The sequence below is a fragment of the Lepisosteus platostomus genome, chromosome 7, assembly GCF_059453375.1.
Source record: "Lepisosteus platostomus isolate fLepPlt1 chromosome 7, fLepPlt1.hap1, whole genome shotgun sequence".
Taxonomy (NCBI): Eukaryota; Metazoa; Chordata; class Actinopteri; order Semionotiformes; family Lepisosteidae; genus Lepisosteus; species Lepisosteus platostomus.
The window spans coordinates 62,902,155-62,919,470 of NC_142617.1; the positions used below are offsets into that span (position 1 = coordinate 62,902,155).

Consider the following 17,316-nt stretch of genomic DNA (forward strand, 5'->3'; position numbering starts at 1 on the left):
GCAGAAGAACAGTCCAAGTCCGGTGCTGCAGGTCCAGTGTGCTATACTGTAGATCTCTTTGAAGCTCCAGTACATGAAGACCTTTGAGAAGTTGACCAGAGTGGTACAGTTTAGCCAACATGAAGTGCTGTCCTTCATAAGGCGTAAACAGCCTTATCAAAACCTGCCGACACATCTCCGGGACTAAGACTGGACATCCTTGTTGTGCAGTGAGAAAGAAAACAGTACAGGGAAGTAAAGGCTGCCTTCACGGCTCACTGACGTTCCAGTTTGACAATTATAGCCTCTACTCAGATAATGTTTCTACAGCAGATTTCCTATGCCACATTCTGCTTTAGGCATATTTACTATGAATCCAATCTGGACAGGGACCACAGCATTTTTTCCATGAACAACGTTCCGGCTAGCGTTCATTTCATGCGGCCATGTTTGCTCATTGCCAGTCTTGTTGTTTTGTTTTTTTTTTCTTTATCGTCGTACCCTAAGGAACTGTGAAAAAGGAAGAGAGTTTTTAGTGTGGTTGGGTTGAAATGAGCTGTACAGGAGGTAGTTCAGGTGGGTAGCTGCGTCAGCATGCGTAGGCTGGAAAGGAACAAGTAATAGGTTTATTCCATGCTGAAAAAAAGAAGAAAGAGAACACAATGTTTCGGCCGTGGAGCCTTCTTCAGGTGTGAGGAGGTGTGTGTACAGGAGGTAGCTGTGTGAATCCGTGGGTTTGTAATAAACTGAAGTGGACAGTCGGAGGTAGCTGATGGAGAAGTTGATGTCTAGAAACGGAAGAGTAGTGGAAGATATGTTAACCGTATATTTGAGGGACGGGTGGAAGTTGGTGAAATGGTGCAGGAAGAACTCAAGCTGATCGTTGGAGCATGTGGCGGCACCGACGCAGTCATCAATATATCGTTTGTAGAGGTCAGGGACATAGCCAGTGTAGGAAGCGAAGAAGCGTTCTTCTACCCAGCCGACAAAAATATTGGCATAGCTGGGTCCCCTTCTGGTGCCCATGGCAACTCCACTGACCAGTTGGTAAAAAAGATTATTGAAAGAGAATGCATTCAGTGTGAGAACCAATTCTGCAAGGCGTACCAGGGTGTGGGTGGGTGGACCAAGCACCGTGCGTTTGTCCAGCGTGTGCTTGAGGGCTGTTGTTTTGCTTGCGCCTTGTAGTCTCATTTACAATGCGAGTATCATTGCAGAGCCCTTTCCTCCTGCCGGCGCGGCGCAGGCTGCCCGAGGGTGACGTCACGCCGTGTGCGTCACACGCCCGGCGCCTGCGCACTAGGCTGCTGTTAAGGAAGTGCCTGAGTGAACAGATACACCGCTGCGTAAGGAAAGTACGAAAGGCATCGAATCAGCACAGGGAGCCCGGACAGCTCACTCAAAATGTCGGGATTCGACAGTAACCCTTTCGCGGAGCCGGTGGAGGTCAATCCATTCCAGGTATGCACACCCCCGACCGACCCGCTCATCTGTAATCTGGCGTCTTAAAGCAAAACGTTCAGAGGCGCAAACGCCGCACAACAAACCTGTTGGGTTGCTTGTTGGGCTGGGCCCAGCTGACATTCCTCTGGCGACGTGGCGTGACTGGCAGAGTTTTGCACCAATCGGAGTGAAGGATTTTAATGTGTCGTCCAATCGGGAGGCCGAAGGGGGCGGAATTTTGGGTTTTCTTCAGGTGGAGTTGTGGGGAGGGATACATTTCGGAAGTTTATTGACTTTTATAGCCGATTGTTAAAAACTATTGAAAAGTAAAGTTGCGACATTTTAAACCAGTGGGTGTAAAAACATCTCATGTGTACCAAAACTTTAAAAGCTGTTAAGGATTTGAGTAATCGGTCGTCACGATTAGCTCAGTCACCAACAGGTGCAGGTCTCTTTCTCTCTGTCCTGTGCAGTGCAATATGAGACTTAAAGGACTGGAGAGTGCGTTTACCCACAGCACTGCCAGATATCCGTGTCAGCTGCGTGTTACGTGTTGCTCTTGAAGCACGCAGGCCACCGCAGGCACGTTTATGGATATTAACTGAAATTACGTCTGTTCCCAGACGTGTGTATTGGCATGGTGTCGAATATTAGGGGAATAAAGCAGTCTGGGTGCATTCAGATAAAAACATACAACCTCGAAGTGCACCAGAGGTTTTGTTAATCTTGTCATTCACAAACCGTGCATTGTCGCCAGCACAAAATATGACAATGATAGAAAATGTACCACGAAGCAGATCGCAAGACCCCCAGTTTCCTGCACTGAAGGTCTTGATACTATCCTGAGTGCTCGCTAGGACTGAAAATGGATACGCTCATCGTTTTCTGTTTAGACCTGAACCAAACGCGTTTCGTTTTCACGACTGCTGTCCGGGGGTAACGTTTGTTTAGCTCCCAAAATAGAAAGCGTTGTCTTGCTAAAGGCAATGAATGAAAATTGCCCTTTATTGTCTGTCTGTACAGTGAGAGATTTGTGGTTTAACCCGGTTAGGATTGTGAACTAAATGCTGGATAAATACTTTCTGTATCGTGAGTTACAAATGTGTATGTATGTGACCAGATGTTAGCTTTATGCAAAATATTTAAATTGGTGTTTAGTTTTAAAAACTGGCTTATAAGCAATCATTCTCAACCTAAAGTACTCAGTTAGCCTTGTTAGGAATTACCAAGTACTTCAGCAACATCTGGGGTTGATCATTTTACATAAAAAATGGTAAATTTTACATTTACTGGTTGGTAGTCTGTTTTCTTTGCTTAAAAACAACGTTTGATAAACCTCGTAAACAGAAGAATAGCATCTTAAGCTACTAATATGTTTGACTAAAAAAAACCCACAAGGCCAGGTTAGTTAAGGCCACAGTTAAGTCTTAATAGAGTGATTGTTTAGAAGGAAAATTATGATGATAATCAAAATCATTAATAAGCCTTTACCCTTTTAAGACAAGTCATTACATTGAAAGATAAAGGAAACAGCAGTGCTTTTGTGATAATAATTGGTTGATTTGTAACAGAACATCTGGGTGAAATATTACCAATAATTTCCTTTCATATTTCTGTACAATAGTGATTGAACACAAAAAGCTTTAGAAATATGAAGATATTCTTTTATTTCCTGATGTACAAAGCGGGCTCAGATAGAAAATTATTTTTCTTTGCTGGCTGCAAACAAAGCTCATCTCACATTAGTGTAAGAATTATGGTAGAACTGATCTCACCTCCTGGACTGCCTCTAGAATAGAATGCAAAGTGGTGACAGTTTTCTCTTGGTGCTGCAAATGAGTTGCGCTTCTAGCACAGATGTGAATCAGTGTCCATCACTAGACTGACTGCTTTTCAGTCAAAACATGGAACAAAGTTGAATTAATTAAATGTAAAATCTAACTTCTTCTGCATCACAACTCAGTCCTGTGGCAAACCTCAGCTTTCAGCTTAATAACCTCTTACGTTTGTTTTTGTTTTACGATTGGGCTAAACATTTTGCTCAACTATGTATTGTTTGTAAACTAAAATATAAACGTGTTTTCATTAATGTCAAACAAAAATAAGTTTTATAGGCCACAGAAGTGGGATTTCCCAGTTGATACAAACTTAAAAGGTTTAAGTGCAGATTTTTGATTTTTTAGGGTATGTGTCTTAGGGTTGGTCTAATGATTATGGGATCAGAGCATAGAAGAGCTGTATTTAAAATCTTGTCTTATAATATGCATGGGTTGAGGGAGGGACACAACATCAGGTACAATCAGGACAACTCATATTCTTACTAGTATCGAGAGGAAATATCTCAAGTTGTTACTCCCTTAAATAAGCAGAAATTGCTGGAGCAGAAGAATACAGGTTCCTCACACAATGCCAGGTGAACTTGTCTGCCACCCCCATCCAGATGCTAACATGGGATGTTCCAGAATTTTAAAAGTGATGGGCACATGATAGGGCCTGATTACCTTAAATTGCACTTGGCCTTAGGTGTAAGTGACACAGCATTTTTCAAGCCTCAGTTAGATTGAATTGGACCAGTAGTGTTCAGGAGAATGGAGTAACTCAGTAATCATATTTTGTACATTGTATTTCAGATAAGGCAATTTTTTTTACTTGGGCTGTTTGGGTTGGTTTAACTCTCCTATAAAATTTCATCTGTTTTTATACTGGACAGCATGTAACTGATGTTTCCTTTCTCTTACACAATCTTACCTCATTGTGACATAACTGTATAAAATTGTCAAGAGTCAAAGCAGAAGCCCAGCAGTTTTTACACATGAAAGAAATAGGGTTCCATTTTGACGATGGAGCTATGGTTTATATACTCTGTTCACATCATGGTTTGTGACACCATTAAAGTCCAGTATGATATTCTGCTTTTAATGACTAAAGTTGGTTTAGGAAGGTATGAAGTGCTATAATCTTGGGCATAATCTGAACTATGAAAATGATGTGGATGGCCCTATAGGCAGTAGCTGAATCAGCAGGCAGCCACACAGAGTAAAATACATTTACTCCCTACTCCACATTTAAATCTTTGAGAATTAAAGAAATATAAGAACTTAAGAATGTTTTTAAAAGAAAGGAGGCCATTCATACCTTCTAGCTAATTTTTATTTTAAAGCATGGTTGGATAGCTTTTTCCATGCACCTACAACTTTTTGTATACTACAGGTGCCTTGATCTCAGCACATAAGTTCAGCTGTCTTCCCCACAGTTGTCACTTCTGTCCTGGCTCATGAGCAATGGTAGAAGAAGCAAAAAGGAGGATTGTAGAAATAGAGTTAACAGGAAGTGTGTGAAGATCGGATAATGAAAGGAACAAAGGGGAATTGAGAAGAAAGGCTAAAAAATAAGGACAAAAGAAAAATATGGTAGTAAGAAGAGAAACATATGAGTTGGTGCAGGTGATTTTTAAAATTCAGAGTGGCTTTCTCTTGCTTATGGCTGACTAATTCTTAGTTCTTACGATATAAAATCATGCCACACCTGAAGGTGAGCCCAAGGCAGAGAGGCACAAGATCCAGCCATAACAGGGTAGATAAATGAGCTGGGCACATCGCCTCATTCCCCATGGAATGGACAGCATGGCTCAGTGGTTTCTTTCACATTCAAACACGGTTAACCATGTGACGAACTGAGTGATCCATGCTTGTATTTCATTCTAAATACCTAAAGGTACAGTATGAGGAATTAATTTTAAAAAACCCCCAAAAGTACAGTATGAGGAGTTCATTAAGAAACATAATTAATTTGTAGCAGCTTAATACAGTTTGGGAGAATTTGCTTCTGTGGTGGGATATAAATATTTTCATGGATAGCCTAAGGATGGCAGTTAATTTCCCTTAGTGGCCTTTGAAATTCCAGAGTATGCTTTATTTCTGATGTTGTTAAAACAATTTTAAGTGGAGTACCTGCCTGTTCTATATAAATTAACATGACAACACACATCTCTGGTGACACTTAGGGTTTTGGTGTCTTCTCTAGGTGCATAATGGCTGTATCCTAGTTTCTCTGGGCTGTATGATTATAAAACCTGTAAGACAAGGGAGTGTACCTCTTTCACACACCCTAGGAGTTTAGTGCTTTTTGTACATTACAAGTCTGCAGGCTGGTGTTGTTCAAACACTACGCCCTTGGAGCTCTTTCGTCAAGCAGGGTGGCAGTTCCTTCTAGGGTCTGATTCCCTGTCTCAGCCCGAGTCTTTTTAAATCGAAAGATAAAAAGACTTCCACCAGTAGATTCATGTATTATGTACAGTGACACTGTGACGCTTATGTCTAATTATTCTGAGAACAGCAGAGGAAAGACTGTTTAAAAAGGTGATCAGCAGAGATCAAGCTCAGACGTCCGCCATTATTAAAGAGTCACAAATCCAAATTGGACCTCGGCCAGGCCCACAATGTAGGACAATAAAGGTGTGCTTTGAAACTAGGAAAGAAAATATATTGTCTCTTCCTGCTATTACATCAGATGAAGGCTCCATGCTGAGCTTTTGTCACGGTTTTAGTCAGCGCTGCACACCATGTGATATTTATCTGCTTTCTTGTTGCAGGGCCCTTTTTTTAGGACAGATACAAGATAAAAAAACTGACCAGAGATTTAGTAAATAATACATGATCTGGCTGCAATTTAACTCTAGGAATAGAACCAAGGATCTCTTATTCTGTTGGTTGGACTAGAAATATCCTGCAAGTCGGCCTTGAAGCGGCTATGATTTCTGAAAGGAAGGCTCATAGAAACCATTTAAACATCAAAAAGCTAAATGCTATGCCCTCCCACAAATTCCTTTGTAAGCCATTGTCCTTTTGTATGTTAACATGACCTGCTGCCTTTAGCAAGACTTCAGGCACCTATTCTCTAACCGTGGTGATGAGAGTGTGCAGGACACTGATTATTGCATCACTAATATCATGGGCCTCCTGGAAGGAAAAAAAAAACAGTAGAAAACATCTGTTTTGGTAGCAGTTTCGAATTTCTTCATATTTTAACATGAAGGGGGTAAAAAATGACAAGAAAATAAAAATGATCATCTTTGCTGTTTCTAAAGAAAGCTGATGTTTTCATTGTAGCAACAGAGGTTTGATCTCTGGAATATCTTTGTTACAGGATCCCTCAGTCACACAGCTGACAGCTCCCAGTACAGAACCAGTACAAGAATTCAACCCTTTCTCAGAGACCTCTAATTTGGTAAGGAGACGTCTCCATCTCTGTGTGTCTGTCTCTGCACAGTAAATTATAACTCAGCTCAGCAAAATGTGCCACCATACCTTGGGGTTTATACACCCGTTGTGCAGATCTTTTTCTTGAGCGTGTATGACCATATAGTGGTAAAAAATATTTTTTGCACTAGCACTGACTGTTATTATGCTTTCCATTATCGAAAGTGAAATGTACAGTATAAGGATGTAACGTGATGAAATGTATTGTTTTATTAATCGTAAAGATAAGGTTACCATTTATATAATGTTCTTGAGCAGCTGGTCTTGTTCATTATTTACTGCAGTACCTTGTTGTTATCTTCATCCATTGCTTGATATTGAAATGTTTATATGTAAACTTTGGATTGAATACATAAAGCGATGAACTGTATAGAGTATATTAGTGTATTGTGTGTGTTGGCACTTTGCAGTCTGGCTTTGTTGATTTTTATTTGCCTTTTTTCAGACAAAGCCCTCTGCCCAGACAACCCCTTCCCAGCCAGCAGTGTTACAGCCCTCAGTGGAGCCCAGTCCACAGGTTGGTGCTGCTGATCATCCCAAGCTTCACCCTCTGATTGCTGGCCTAGTCCCAGGCATGGGTGAGAGGTGTCATTCGGGAACGTTTGCATTGAAGAAACTCACCAGGCAGCTTTGTGCTTTTTGCTGTTCTGGCTGGAGTCAGTTCCGCTTTAGATGATGCGGAAATGTTTCCAGTCTGTACGTCTTCTGCTGCTGCACTAGATATGCTTCCCTCATCTGAGGTTTTATGACGATGCTGACTCCAGAATCCAACCAGCAAGGGAGCAGAGTTTGGCTTAATAAAATCATGGTTTTCTGAAGATATCTTTTAGGAGAAGGTGGATTCTAATCTTCACAATTGTCCGTTTTTTGGCCTGTGAGGCTGCATGTTGGAGGAGACGGTCTGTCCCACCTCTTCTTTTGCCCACATGGGTGCAGGAGACCAAGAGGATATACTTGAATAATCCTAAAACTCTTTACTAAAATAATTTTAACCCTAGAATAACCCTTGACTCCTTAGACAGTTTACAGTGGTAACAAATCTTATATTGACACAATTTATGTAACAGCAATTCAAGTTTCCCATGCTCCTTGTACCACAACATAATACTAAATGGCAAGAAAGGAGCCTCACTAAGAACAAATTAAACTCAAAGCCTAACGGGGAAGGATTCCATTGTATTATGCTATTGGAGGGTAGTATCTGCATCAATAGGTCAGCCTGTAACAGTCGAGCAGGTGGAATTACTTGTACTTTCTCCTTCTCCCCAGGCCACAGCAGTGGCAGGCCAGGCCAACCTCCTGAGACAGCAGGAGGAGCTGGAGAGGAAGGCTGCAGAGCTGGACCGCAGGGAGCAGGAAATCCAAAGCAAGGGCTTTTCCTCCAGTGAGTCTCCTCCATTGTAAAATTCAACAGCGCGGATTCCAGAACACACGGTTTGCAGCAATGCGTGAGGCCAGGGTGTCATCGCCATTCCCAGAATCGGAAGTGTGTCGGATAAGGTGCTCTGTGTGTTCTGGGAAATGCAGCTCACTTGAGTCATTGTCATGGACCCAATTCACATTTTTTTCTGTACCTGATGAAGGATCAGTGTGTCACTGCTGTTTCCCCCTTTCATATCTTTATTGTTGTTTGTGTTGTCGTGTCTGATCTGCACGATTCCTTTATTCCACTTCTCAAGATGACGCTGCCTTTACTGTAAGGTATTTGAAAGCAGTGACGCAAACCGTTGTAGGAGACGAGCTCAGACTGTCCTATTCTTATCAGTCAGCATTGATTAAACAGTACATGCTTTTGTGAAGAAAAATGTTGAAGTCGTTTTCATACCCTTCTAGTTCCTTCCCTGTATTTGGAAGCCCTCTGTCATCTATACTGTATTCTAAAATTGCCAAAATAAGATATTACTGCAACAAAACTTTTAAAATGTTGTGAATGTAAAGAGCTTGTTTATGTCTTTTCATTTCAGCTACACAGAACAACTGGCCACCGCTACCAAAGAACTGTCCGATAAAGCCTTGCTTTTACCAGGACTTTGCAGGGGATATTCCTGTAGAATTCCAAAGGGTTTGCAAGATGATGTATTACCTTTGGATGTGTAAGTAATATCTGTGGCACTCACATTTTTTTTAACTAGGGCAGAACTACAATCTGCTCATCCTCTTACCAAATTTTCAAGCCGAGATCTGTTGGGAAGTGATGGGTATCCTATGTGTGTTAGCGTTGTCCTAGTGTTGATAGTTTCTGTCTTGTATTGTGCAGCAGGTGAAGTGGAAGAGATGTATGAAGGGATCTAGTTCACATGTGATTCCTGACACAGCCAGGGCATACGAAAGTCAAGACGAATTTCGTACGGCTATAATTCAATTGGTGATTGCAAGAAAAGTGTTAGCTATCCTTTTTGAGCGTACCTACCGTACGGAGCGGAGCGGTGGCTCTGTGGCTAAGGATCGGCGCCTGTGACTGGAAGGTTGCCGGTTCAAATCCCGCGGCCGGCAGAGGAAAAGACGAATTCCTAATGCAAGAAATTGTATAGGGCTAATAAAGAAACATCATCAACATCACATCATTACAACTTGTTCCTGCAGGGCTGCTTTGTCTGGTATTCAGCTGAATGCCGACACTTCAAATTTGTTAAAAACACATCCTTATCCAAGCTCTTCAAATTAAAGTTTAAGGTGTGCAGGACACATCATATTTATTCAGAGGCACCTAACTGCAACAGAGAGGTGAAAATTCAGTATGGAAGTCCTTGCTCCCACTGTGATCTTGTTTCATACGTGTCAGTGAAGCTGTGAGGACATCTGTGCTGTCTGATGACATGAGTAAAGCTGAATCAACCAGTGTTTTCTCTGTTACACCTTTCTGAAACTTCCAGGAAGTGAATGAAATGCTGTGCCGTTATTGTAAATGAATGTGTGTTGAAGAAGCAGTTCTTGTGCCTTCTTTGCAGTTCACTGTGTGACCCTGTTCCTGAACCTGCTGGCCTGCTTGGCGTACTTCACTCTAGGTTCCAGCAATGGGGTGGACTTCGGCTTGTCAATCCTGTGGTTTGTCCTCTTCTCCCCCTGTGCTTTCCTCTGCTGGTACAGGCCTGTTTATAAAGCCTTCAAGTGAGTGCTCTCTGACTGGATCAGTTTGTGTTGACCGTCGCATACATGTCCATGACCCCTCTCAGCACCACGCCGACGCTGTGGTGACGTGGTTGTGATAACGTCCCCTGTTGTTTGCACGGATGTTGTGAAAAGCTGTGCCAGAACCTCACCACGCCGGCATTCTTCACTGCCTGAGTGCCCTGAGTGGCGATGTCGCTGGCCGGGTCATTTCACAGAAACGTAGAAACTTCGGGGCTAGCAGTCCTCTCCGTAGGAGGACAGTAAAATTAAAACACCAGTAAAAATGTGAGATGATTCAAAATCAGTCAATAACTACTGTTGGAAACCAAGTATATTTGCAAATATCTCATTTCTTATATGTAGTGGGTACCAAAGAAATGCCTTTCAGTGCTGCAAAGAACGTAAAAATGTTACAAAAGGTACTTTATGTAAAATTTCCTTTGATTTGTCTTTCCTACAAATTTCTTATTTAAAACATTTAAACATCATCAGTGAAAGAAAACATGATTTAAAAACTCCACCTTCACACTTCTGAGATATTGGTTGTTCCCACCTGGTGATATGTATTGTATCATTTATCTAAAACATATAGTTTACATGTACGTTTTCACAATAGCCAAGACCCTGTTGTGTTTCCACTGGGGCACTTGGTTGCACAGCAGTAGGACCACTTTCCACCTGGCATAATGTAAGTGAAAGGGAAAGGTAGGGCCTGATGCCAGTAACATTTGAAATTGCACTTGTTGCAACCCACTATATCATTCTGAAATGCATCTATAACCTGATGACATTGCTTAGGCAGAAGTGCCTGTAGTGTGCACTGCCATTTATTTAATTAGAAGGTAGCATAAGTTTAAAGAAAGATGTCTGTTGCTCCCCTTTTCTCTCGATGCTGTTATTTATTCGTTCTTTTTCTCCTAGGTCTGACAGCTCCTTCAACTTCTTTTTCTTCTTCTTCGTCTTCTTCTTCCAAGTGGCAGTGTACATCATCCAGTCAGTGGGCATCCCTCACTGGGGTAATAGGTGAGTGTGTGGGTGACCAGCAGAGGGCAGTCGCGTGGGCAGCGGTTTCCCTGTGTGTGTGTACCTCAGGCTCTAAGCCTGTAAGCTCTCTCTTGCATCTCTTCTCTTGCCATCTCTTTGACAGATTCCTGCTGCCTAACCCACTGGTGTGCTCTGTTTCCTGGTGGCTACTCTGTAAGTGCGAGGCACTCTGTTGTCTACTAACCATCTCTGTCCTTCCTCTTTTTTTATACCTGTGCTTTCTGTCATGTGTTTGGGGAAAAAAAAGACCGGCTTATTTTTTTCCTTCTTAGTCTCTAGGTTTCTCCGCGTTTGCATGTTATTCTTTTACTTAATTCTGATTCTGCCCAGGTTTTGTAATTTAATCAAGATTTAAGTATCCTGGTCTATATTAATAGGAGTGTTTGAGTTCTTAAGCTAAGGCATACGGTATAATATGTGATATGTTATATGCTGTAATACCCTAAAATGCCCAAAGTAGCAGACCAGTGTGAATATGTTGGACACGTGCTTCACAGGATCAGATTGAAGTGGATGTTTGAAATGAAACTCTTATGATTTCAAAATTAAAAAAATGTATATAAATGAAAAAAGTTACTATTCTTTAACACTTTTTCATTGAAGCTTTTGAATTTTGATCCTTTCCTCACAATATAAATCAAGAGACTGGTGTGATCTACAAGCCTGGTAAAACCTTTTCTGTATGTTTGTTGCCAGTGGCTGGATTACTGCCATTTCTGCGATTCAGACTAACTTGGCTGTCTCCATCGTCATGATGGTCGTGGCAGGATTCTTCACAGTCTGTGCAGTGCTGTCTGTTATTTTGTTGAAGATGGTATGTGTTTCCGATTTCCGATCCATTTATTTTATAAATTACGAAAGTACTGGGCCACCTTATTGATACTTTTACAGGTGGAAAATGACGTGACTTACAGTATGTGAAAGTGAATAGAACATGTAGCTTCTCTGCATAAATGTATTGCATTAATGTGAAGAATAGTATGAACCCTAGTGTGCAATGTACACAGTAAACCGCTTCTCACAGGTGGAAAATTGAGACTTTCTTCTTACAAAAGGTTGCAGACATTTACCAGACTGGAACAAAGTTAAAGCTGTCATGCTCCAGGGTACTATACTGCATAAACTGTGAGTTTTAATATATGATGAGAAAATCTTACTGTAGGCATTTGTTCTGAATGAGATAAAATGAATCGTAATTGTTTTTAAACCTGCTAAAGTGCTCCTGCATTTGGATGTTTTGAAATTAATTAGAAAATCATGGAGGCGCTGCAATTATTAAGACTTTGTTTTTAGTAAGTTGTTTTAATGAGGCTTCCTGTGAGCATTTAGTATTTTTAAATGAAAGGACAGCGGCAAAGATTTACATCTACAGTACATGAGACTACTCTGTGAGAGTTATCCCATGTGTACGTGAAAGAATTGATCACATCTAGGCTGCTGGGTGTTTAGCTTTTTTTTTCCTTCATAAAAAACCTCCATGGAAGTGAAAAAGTAACTGATGACATAAAATATCCTGTCAATAAAATATCCTGGCAGCTGCTATGGCAGGAACTAAATAGAAACTAAAACTTTTGCTTCTTCTGCATCTGAGGTGATAACGCATTCTTGGTTGGGTCTTTTAACCCCTCCCAGAGCCTCTTTGATCAGCTACAGACCTCGGCATTGATATGGGGTTGGTGTGATTGCAGGTGCACTCCTTGTACAGGAGGACCGGCGCCAGTTTCCAGAAGGCCCAGCAGGAGTTCTCCCAGGGAGTCCTCACCAACCGGACCTTCCAGAGTGCGGCTACTTCAGCTGCCTCTTCTGCAGCCCAGGGTGCCTTTCAGAGGAACTAACCTAGCTGGTCACTCCACCTTCTCCACTCCTGCGTCACCCCAGCCTTCCTTTTCACAGAGACGCACTTTCACAGAATTCCAGCGGCTGCATTGTGTGCCTGCCCTGAGAAAACTCTCGTCTCGTCTGTGTTTGGTTTTGAAAAGTAAGACTCTTGGCGGGGACACTACAGAACAGTGGAATTGTCTCCACTCCAAAAGCAGTTCCAGAGAACAGGTGGAGCAATTGCAGTGTTCTCTAGTACAGGGGTTCTCAACCTTCTGTGGCAGGGGGGACCCCCTTTTGAAGAAAGCGATCTCAATTAAGAGCTCCAGATGAGCACAAGTAATTCATTGAAAAATGTAATGATTATTTTTGATTAAGTATTATGAGTTGAATTTTAGGTTAAAATATACACTTCAAGCATTGTCACTGCAGATGTGTTTAGTATTGGATTATTAGTTTTACACACTACAGAACAGGGAGTGAAATTCTTCCCTTTGTTTCTGAAGGTGATCTCTGAGGACCCTGAGCTGTCCCCAGATCCCTGGTTGAGAACCACCTCTCTAGTACATATTGGCACTATTACCTTAGTAATGGTTTGTTTAGTGTGTTATGTGTGACTTTTTTCTCCACCCCCTAGTTTAAGGTCTTTGCAGTCTTTGTGTCACATGGAGAATGCACTTTTCTTTTGATTTTCCTGATGAAAAGATCTTGACAACTTCTTTTCAAGCTGAAACCATGGAGGGGGATGTGTGCACTGGCGCTGCTGTCCCAGAAGCCCTTGGTAAGAGCAGGGGTGTTTGATTTTGGCATTGCAGTATGTGACCTGCTAAGAAGGAAAAGGAACACCAGCGGAAAATGTTATTTTGCGAATCAAGCCGAATGCCTGGTTAAAAAAAAAAAACTAAAATATTAATTTTACCAAGTGGCAGTTTTTCCTTCACATGGGGGGGAAAAAAGCATTTAATCTGGATAAAACTGAAGTTAAAAGTTGGAATAAGAAGTTTTCTATGTGTCATGTTGCCTTCAGCATATCCGGCTTGGGGAAATCCCTCTCTCTGGACAGAATGCTTTAGACATTGATTCTTAAATCATGTTAATAGACCTCTACAATAGCAAAACTAGGAGAAACAGCTGGCTTGTCATCTAAATGACAATCCTGAGGCGTCCGTGAACGAAAATCTAATTGTACTGCAGCTCATGAAGCCAGAGCACACATACCTTTTAATCCATAAGTGCAGACAACTGGTGTGAGGGGCTAGATTACAAAGCACAGGATCAATCATGTTTAGATATACTGTGTGGTAACTTCTTGTCGCTGCTTCTGATTTCCGGACAGGTATTCAGTGGCCAATGTTTTACTAACAGGGCCAGGGAAGGATGTTATCTATATTTAACAACTTCCAAATTTTAAAGTGTATCTTTAACACACTTAAATGATATGGAAATCTGAGATAAGGGCTGAGGACACAATTCTTACAAAAAAAAATGTAACCATGTCCAAAGTCCCACTGAAATTCTTTCTTCATGGAGTGTGGGAAGCCAGCCCTGGGTGCAGTTATAGTTTGGCATTGTGCTAAGTGTTTTTGATGTCAGACATGCAGAGATACTAAAATAACCTGCCAGTGTTTTTCTTTGTGATCATGGCTGATTAAAAGGAGTAAACGAGTGTCACAATGAGTTTATTTTTGGAAAATAAAAGTTGAAACAACGTGTTTTTAAAGACAAGGGCAAGTTTCATCGTGTGTCCACCATTATGCTTCTTTAAGGTACTTTGCACTAATGGGGCCTTTTCATAATGTAGGAGCTTGTTTTAATTATTAGACTAAAGTGGTAGTATCACTTTTTAATATATAGGCCTGGAAGGGCATCATTTTGTGATTCAATAGGAAAGACTTTGCAATCTTTTTCTACATGGAGAAAAGAGAGGCAACTAGAAACTGGAGAAGTTTTCACAGAGAAAGGATGAATGTATTTATATTACAGAACAAATCTGCTAAGAGAAACTGATCCATTCGGCACAGATCTAATAAATCAGTGCAACAAAGTAAATCTGCCACTTTAACTATTAAAAAAGGTTTAAGGTGTGAAATCTATGTGTATTTTATTTTTCACTTTATAGTGAACTCATAGAGTTCAGTGTAATTCATTCAGATGACCTTGGTTTCCAATTATGATGTAATACCTGTTGTTAATTATATTGGTGTTGTAGAGGCCTTAACATGTGACATGATGATGTTATCTTAGAAAATAAATAAAATTAATTTTGTGTGTATTTAGCTCATGAAAGCCCCTGATTTTATACTGCAGGTCAAGTGTGAAAGACTGCAGTAAAGATTACATCTGTGTTTTTTGTTTTAGAAAAAAAACATTTGTGTGGTTGTCTGCCATTTGACAGTCTCCATATACTACATGAGGACCACAATTTCATTCCATATTGTGAGATATTTATTATTTCTGGTCGCTCTATTCTACAGTTGCGTGTTAAAGATTCTGGACTAAATGGCCTAGGCTGCTAGTCAGTTGGCCATCTTAATTTTTTTTTTATGGGGATGGTTGGTGAGGAGATTGAATGTTTAGACCAGAGAAGCCACTAAGGCTAAATATAAAATTGTAGGTTTTTTTACGAAAGTGTCCTTTCACAGCTTTAAACAAAAGTGTTTTCTTTGTTAAGATGTGTAAGGGTTTTTAAGGTAATGCCAAGATATGTACTATGTGCTATTTCAATATGGATGTTATAGGTAAGAGGTTCCTCAACTCTTTGTGTACATGGGGAGCATTCTTCCAGCTATAGTTTCTGATTCAGGTTGGTTAAATTTATGTGAAAGCAAATTGGCATAGAATGATATATGAAGTAATGAAATTATATGTGCTAAATTATAAAAAATCATTATGAAGGGTTAATACCTCATCTAAAAATCTAGGTTTCGATTTTGATTCTGCATGGTTTCTAGCTTTTACTAGCGACCACCTGGATGGTCTTTTTGGATCCAGTTTGTTTACCACTAGGCTGATGGAAGAAGATAAAACCAAAAAAATGTGTAGTTTCTGTATTAATGCAGGATTAGGTTTAAGACACCCTCGCTCGTTCTTACTATGTTAGATGATATTGCCTCCTTTGGAAGTTAGGTTTATGCTTTATGCTCGTGCTGTATTTTCTGTATCTACATGTCAATCCCAAAATTATTAATTAATAATACTTATTTTCTTCAGCATTCTTGAGTTTCACATACAGTATCTTTCTTCTTAGTTCTAGAATCCACTCAAGTATATGATGTAGATAATGTAATGTTCAATAGACAATAGAGCTTTGATGATTTCTCTGTCTCAGAAAAATACTTTCAGTGCACGACTTATCCATTTTTCCTCAGAACATTTGAAAAAATTTGTGAATGGAGACAAGAGTGTTGCTCAGACCTTGTTAGTGTGTTTCTCACTCTGTTTTTTCTATTTTGAGTGTCCTTGCATCAAATGTACAAGTCACATAATTGAAGTGATTAAATACTGAATGATATTGGAAATTCCAGGGTCACGTTCCTGTGAGGTTAATCATGGTGTTAGTTAATTGACCTACAATTGTTAAGACAATTTGAACTTCCATTTTTTTGTCATTGAATATCCAGAATTTTGAATAAGTACAAACAAGGTCCAGTTTAAAAAAATATAAAATATTTGCTAGATATTTTAAAAATTAAAGAATAAATATCCGTAGGTCATCTAGGAAGAAAATCTTTCCTCTATTCCAGTGCATGGCAATGTTATCTGAGCTTCCATGATTTTCACGATGACCTGGTCGAAAATGGACTGTATTGTAAGACTATACACTGTAGGACTGTATTTTTTTGTCTCCTCATTATGAAGGTCAGTTTATTTTTTGAAAATTGTATTACAAGTTTGAACATTAAAATAATTAAATTTCAGTACTGCAATGGAAAGCTCTGTTCTATTTTTGCCCTTCGTCCATAGGCCCACGTTGAGCCATAAAGAACATTGCAATCACTGTGTTGTATTTAGGTGCTGTTGCATATACACAGACACATCCTTTACTGATGGTTTGTAGTGCAGGAATTCTCCATTTATTTTACAGATTTCTAAAAGCACACAAAGATCTGGGTGAGAATGTTAGCTGTCTTTGTTGCAAATGAGTTATTAAAATGTTTTGAGTGTCAGTGTCTTCTTTATTTGTATGACTGTACATGTAAAGTCTGTGCAATAACCTTTTTTTGCTCAAATAAAAAAGTGTTGTAAAGATCTTCTCAAAGAGGGTTTTTCACTGACCACTTGCAACCAGCAGACAACCCGTATAATTATGCTCACCCCGGTAGCTGAACTGCGATATTAAGCCACTTGAGGTCAGACACTTAATGGGGCATTATTTGAGTATTTAAAACCTGTGATGTTTTTTCGCGTTAGTGCTCTGCAATTATAGCCAACACATTTTGCTTCGAAGAAGACATTTCAACAAAAGTGGATTCATTGCTTTTCTTTGATTTGTATTAATTGCTACTTTTCATTGCGGGTATATGCTAATAACTACCCGAAGCTTTAAATTTGCACCCTGCGGTTCTGCGATGTTTTGCTCGGTTTTATTCCACACCAGTGCGTGTGAAGGTGGTTGGCAACATTAGACAACGGGAACCGGCTTCCTATTCGCTTTATCATTAAA

At 40.3% G+C, this 17,316-nt stretch overlaps 1 protein-coding gene across 1 annotated transcript; it reads left to right on the plus strand.

The window, feature by feature from the left end:
* The first annotated feature begins 1,272 nt into the window (after positions 1–1,272).
* scamp2 (secretory carrier membrane protein 2) lies at positions 1,273–16,901 on the plus strand. Its single transcript, XM_088641690.1, has 9 exons — positions 1,273–1,440; positions 6,568–6,648; positions 7,126–7,197; positions 7,950–8,064; positions 8,645–8,773; positions 9,629–9,788; positions 10,713–10,814; positions 11,532–11,649; positions 12,524–16,901. The coding sequence occupies exons 1-9, from the start codon at positions 1,384–1,386 to the stop codon at positions 12,668–12,670; spliced, it is 981 nt and encodes a 326-aa protein (XP_088497816.1). The 5' UTR covers positions 1,273–1,383; the 3' UTR covers positions 12,671–16,901.
* Positions 16,902–17,316: the final 415 nt, after the last annotated feature.

Bases quoted from the DNA above. Each gene is read 5' to 3' on its own strand.
- scamp2 (XM_088641690.1), top strand. From the start codon at position 1,384: ATGTCGGGATTCGACAGTAACCCTTTCGCGGAGCCGGTGGAGGTCAAT. The intron at 8,774-9,628 runs GTAAGTAATATC...CCTTCTTTGCAG, and splicing joins GATGTATTACCTTTGGATGT to TTCACTGTGTGACCCTGTTC. The intron at 10,815-11,531 runs GTGAGTGTGTGG...GTTTGTTGCCAG, and splicing joins ATCCCTCACTGGGGTAATAG to TGGCTGGATTACTGCCATTT.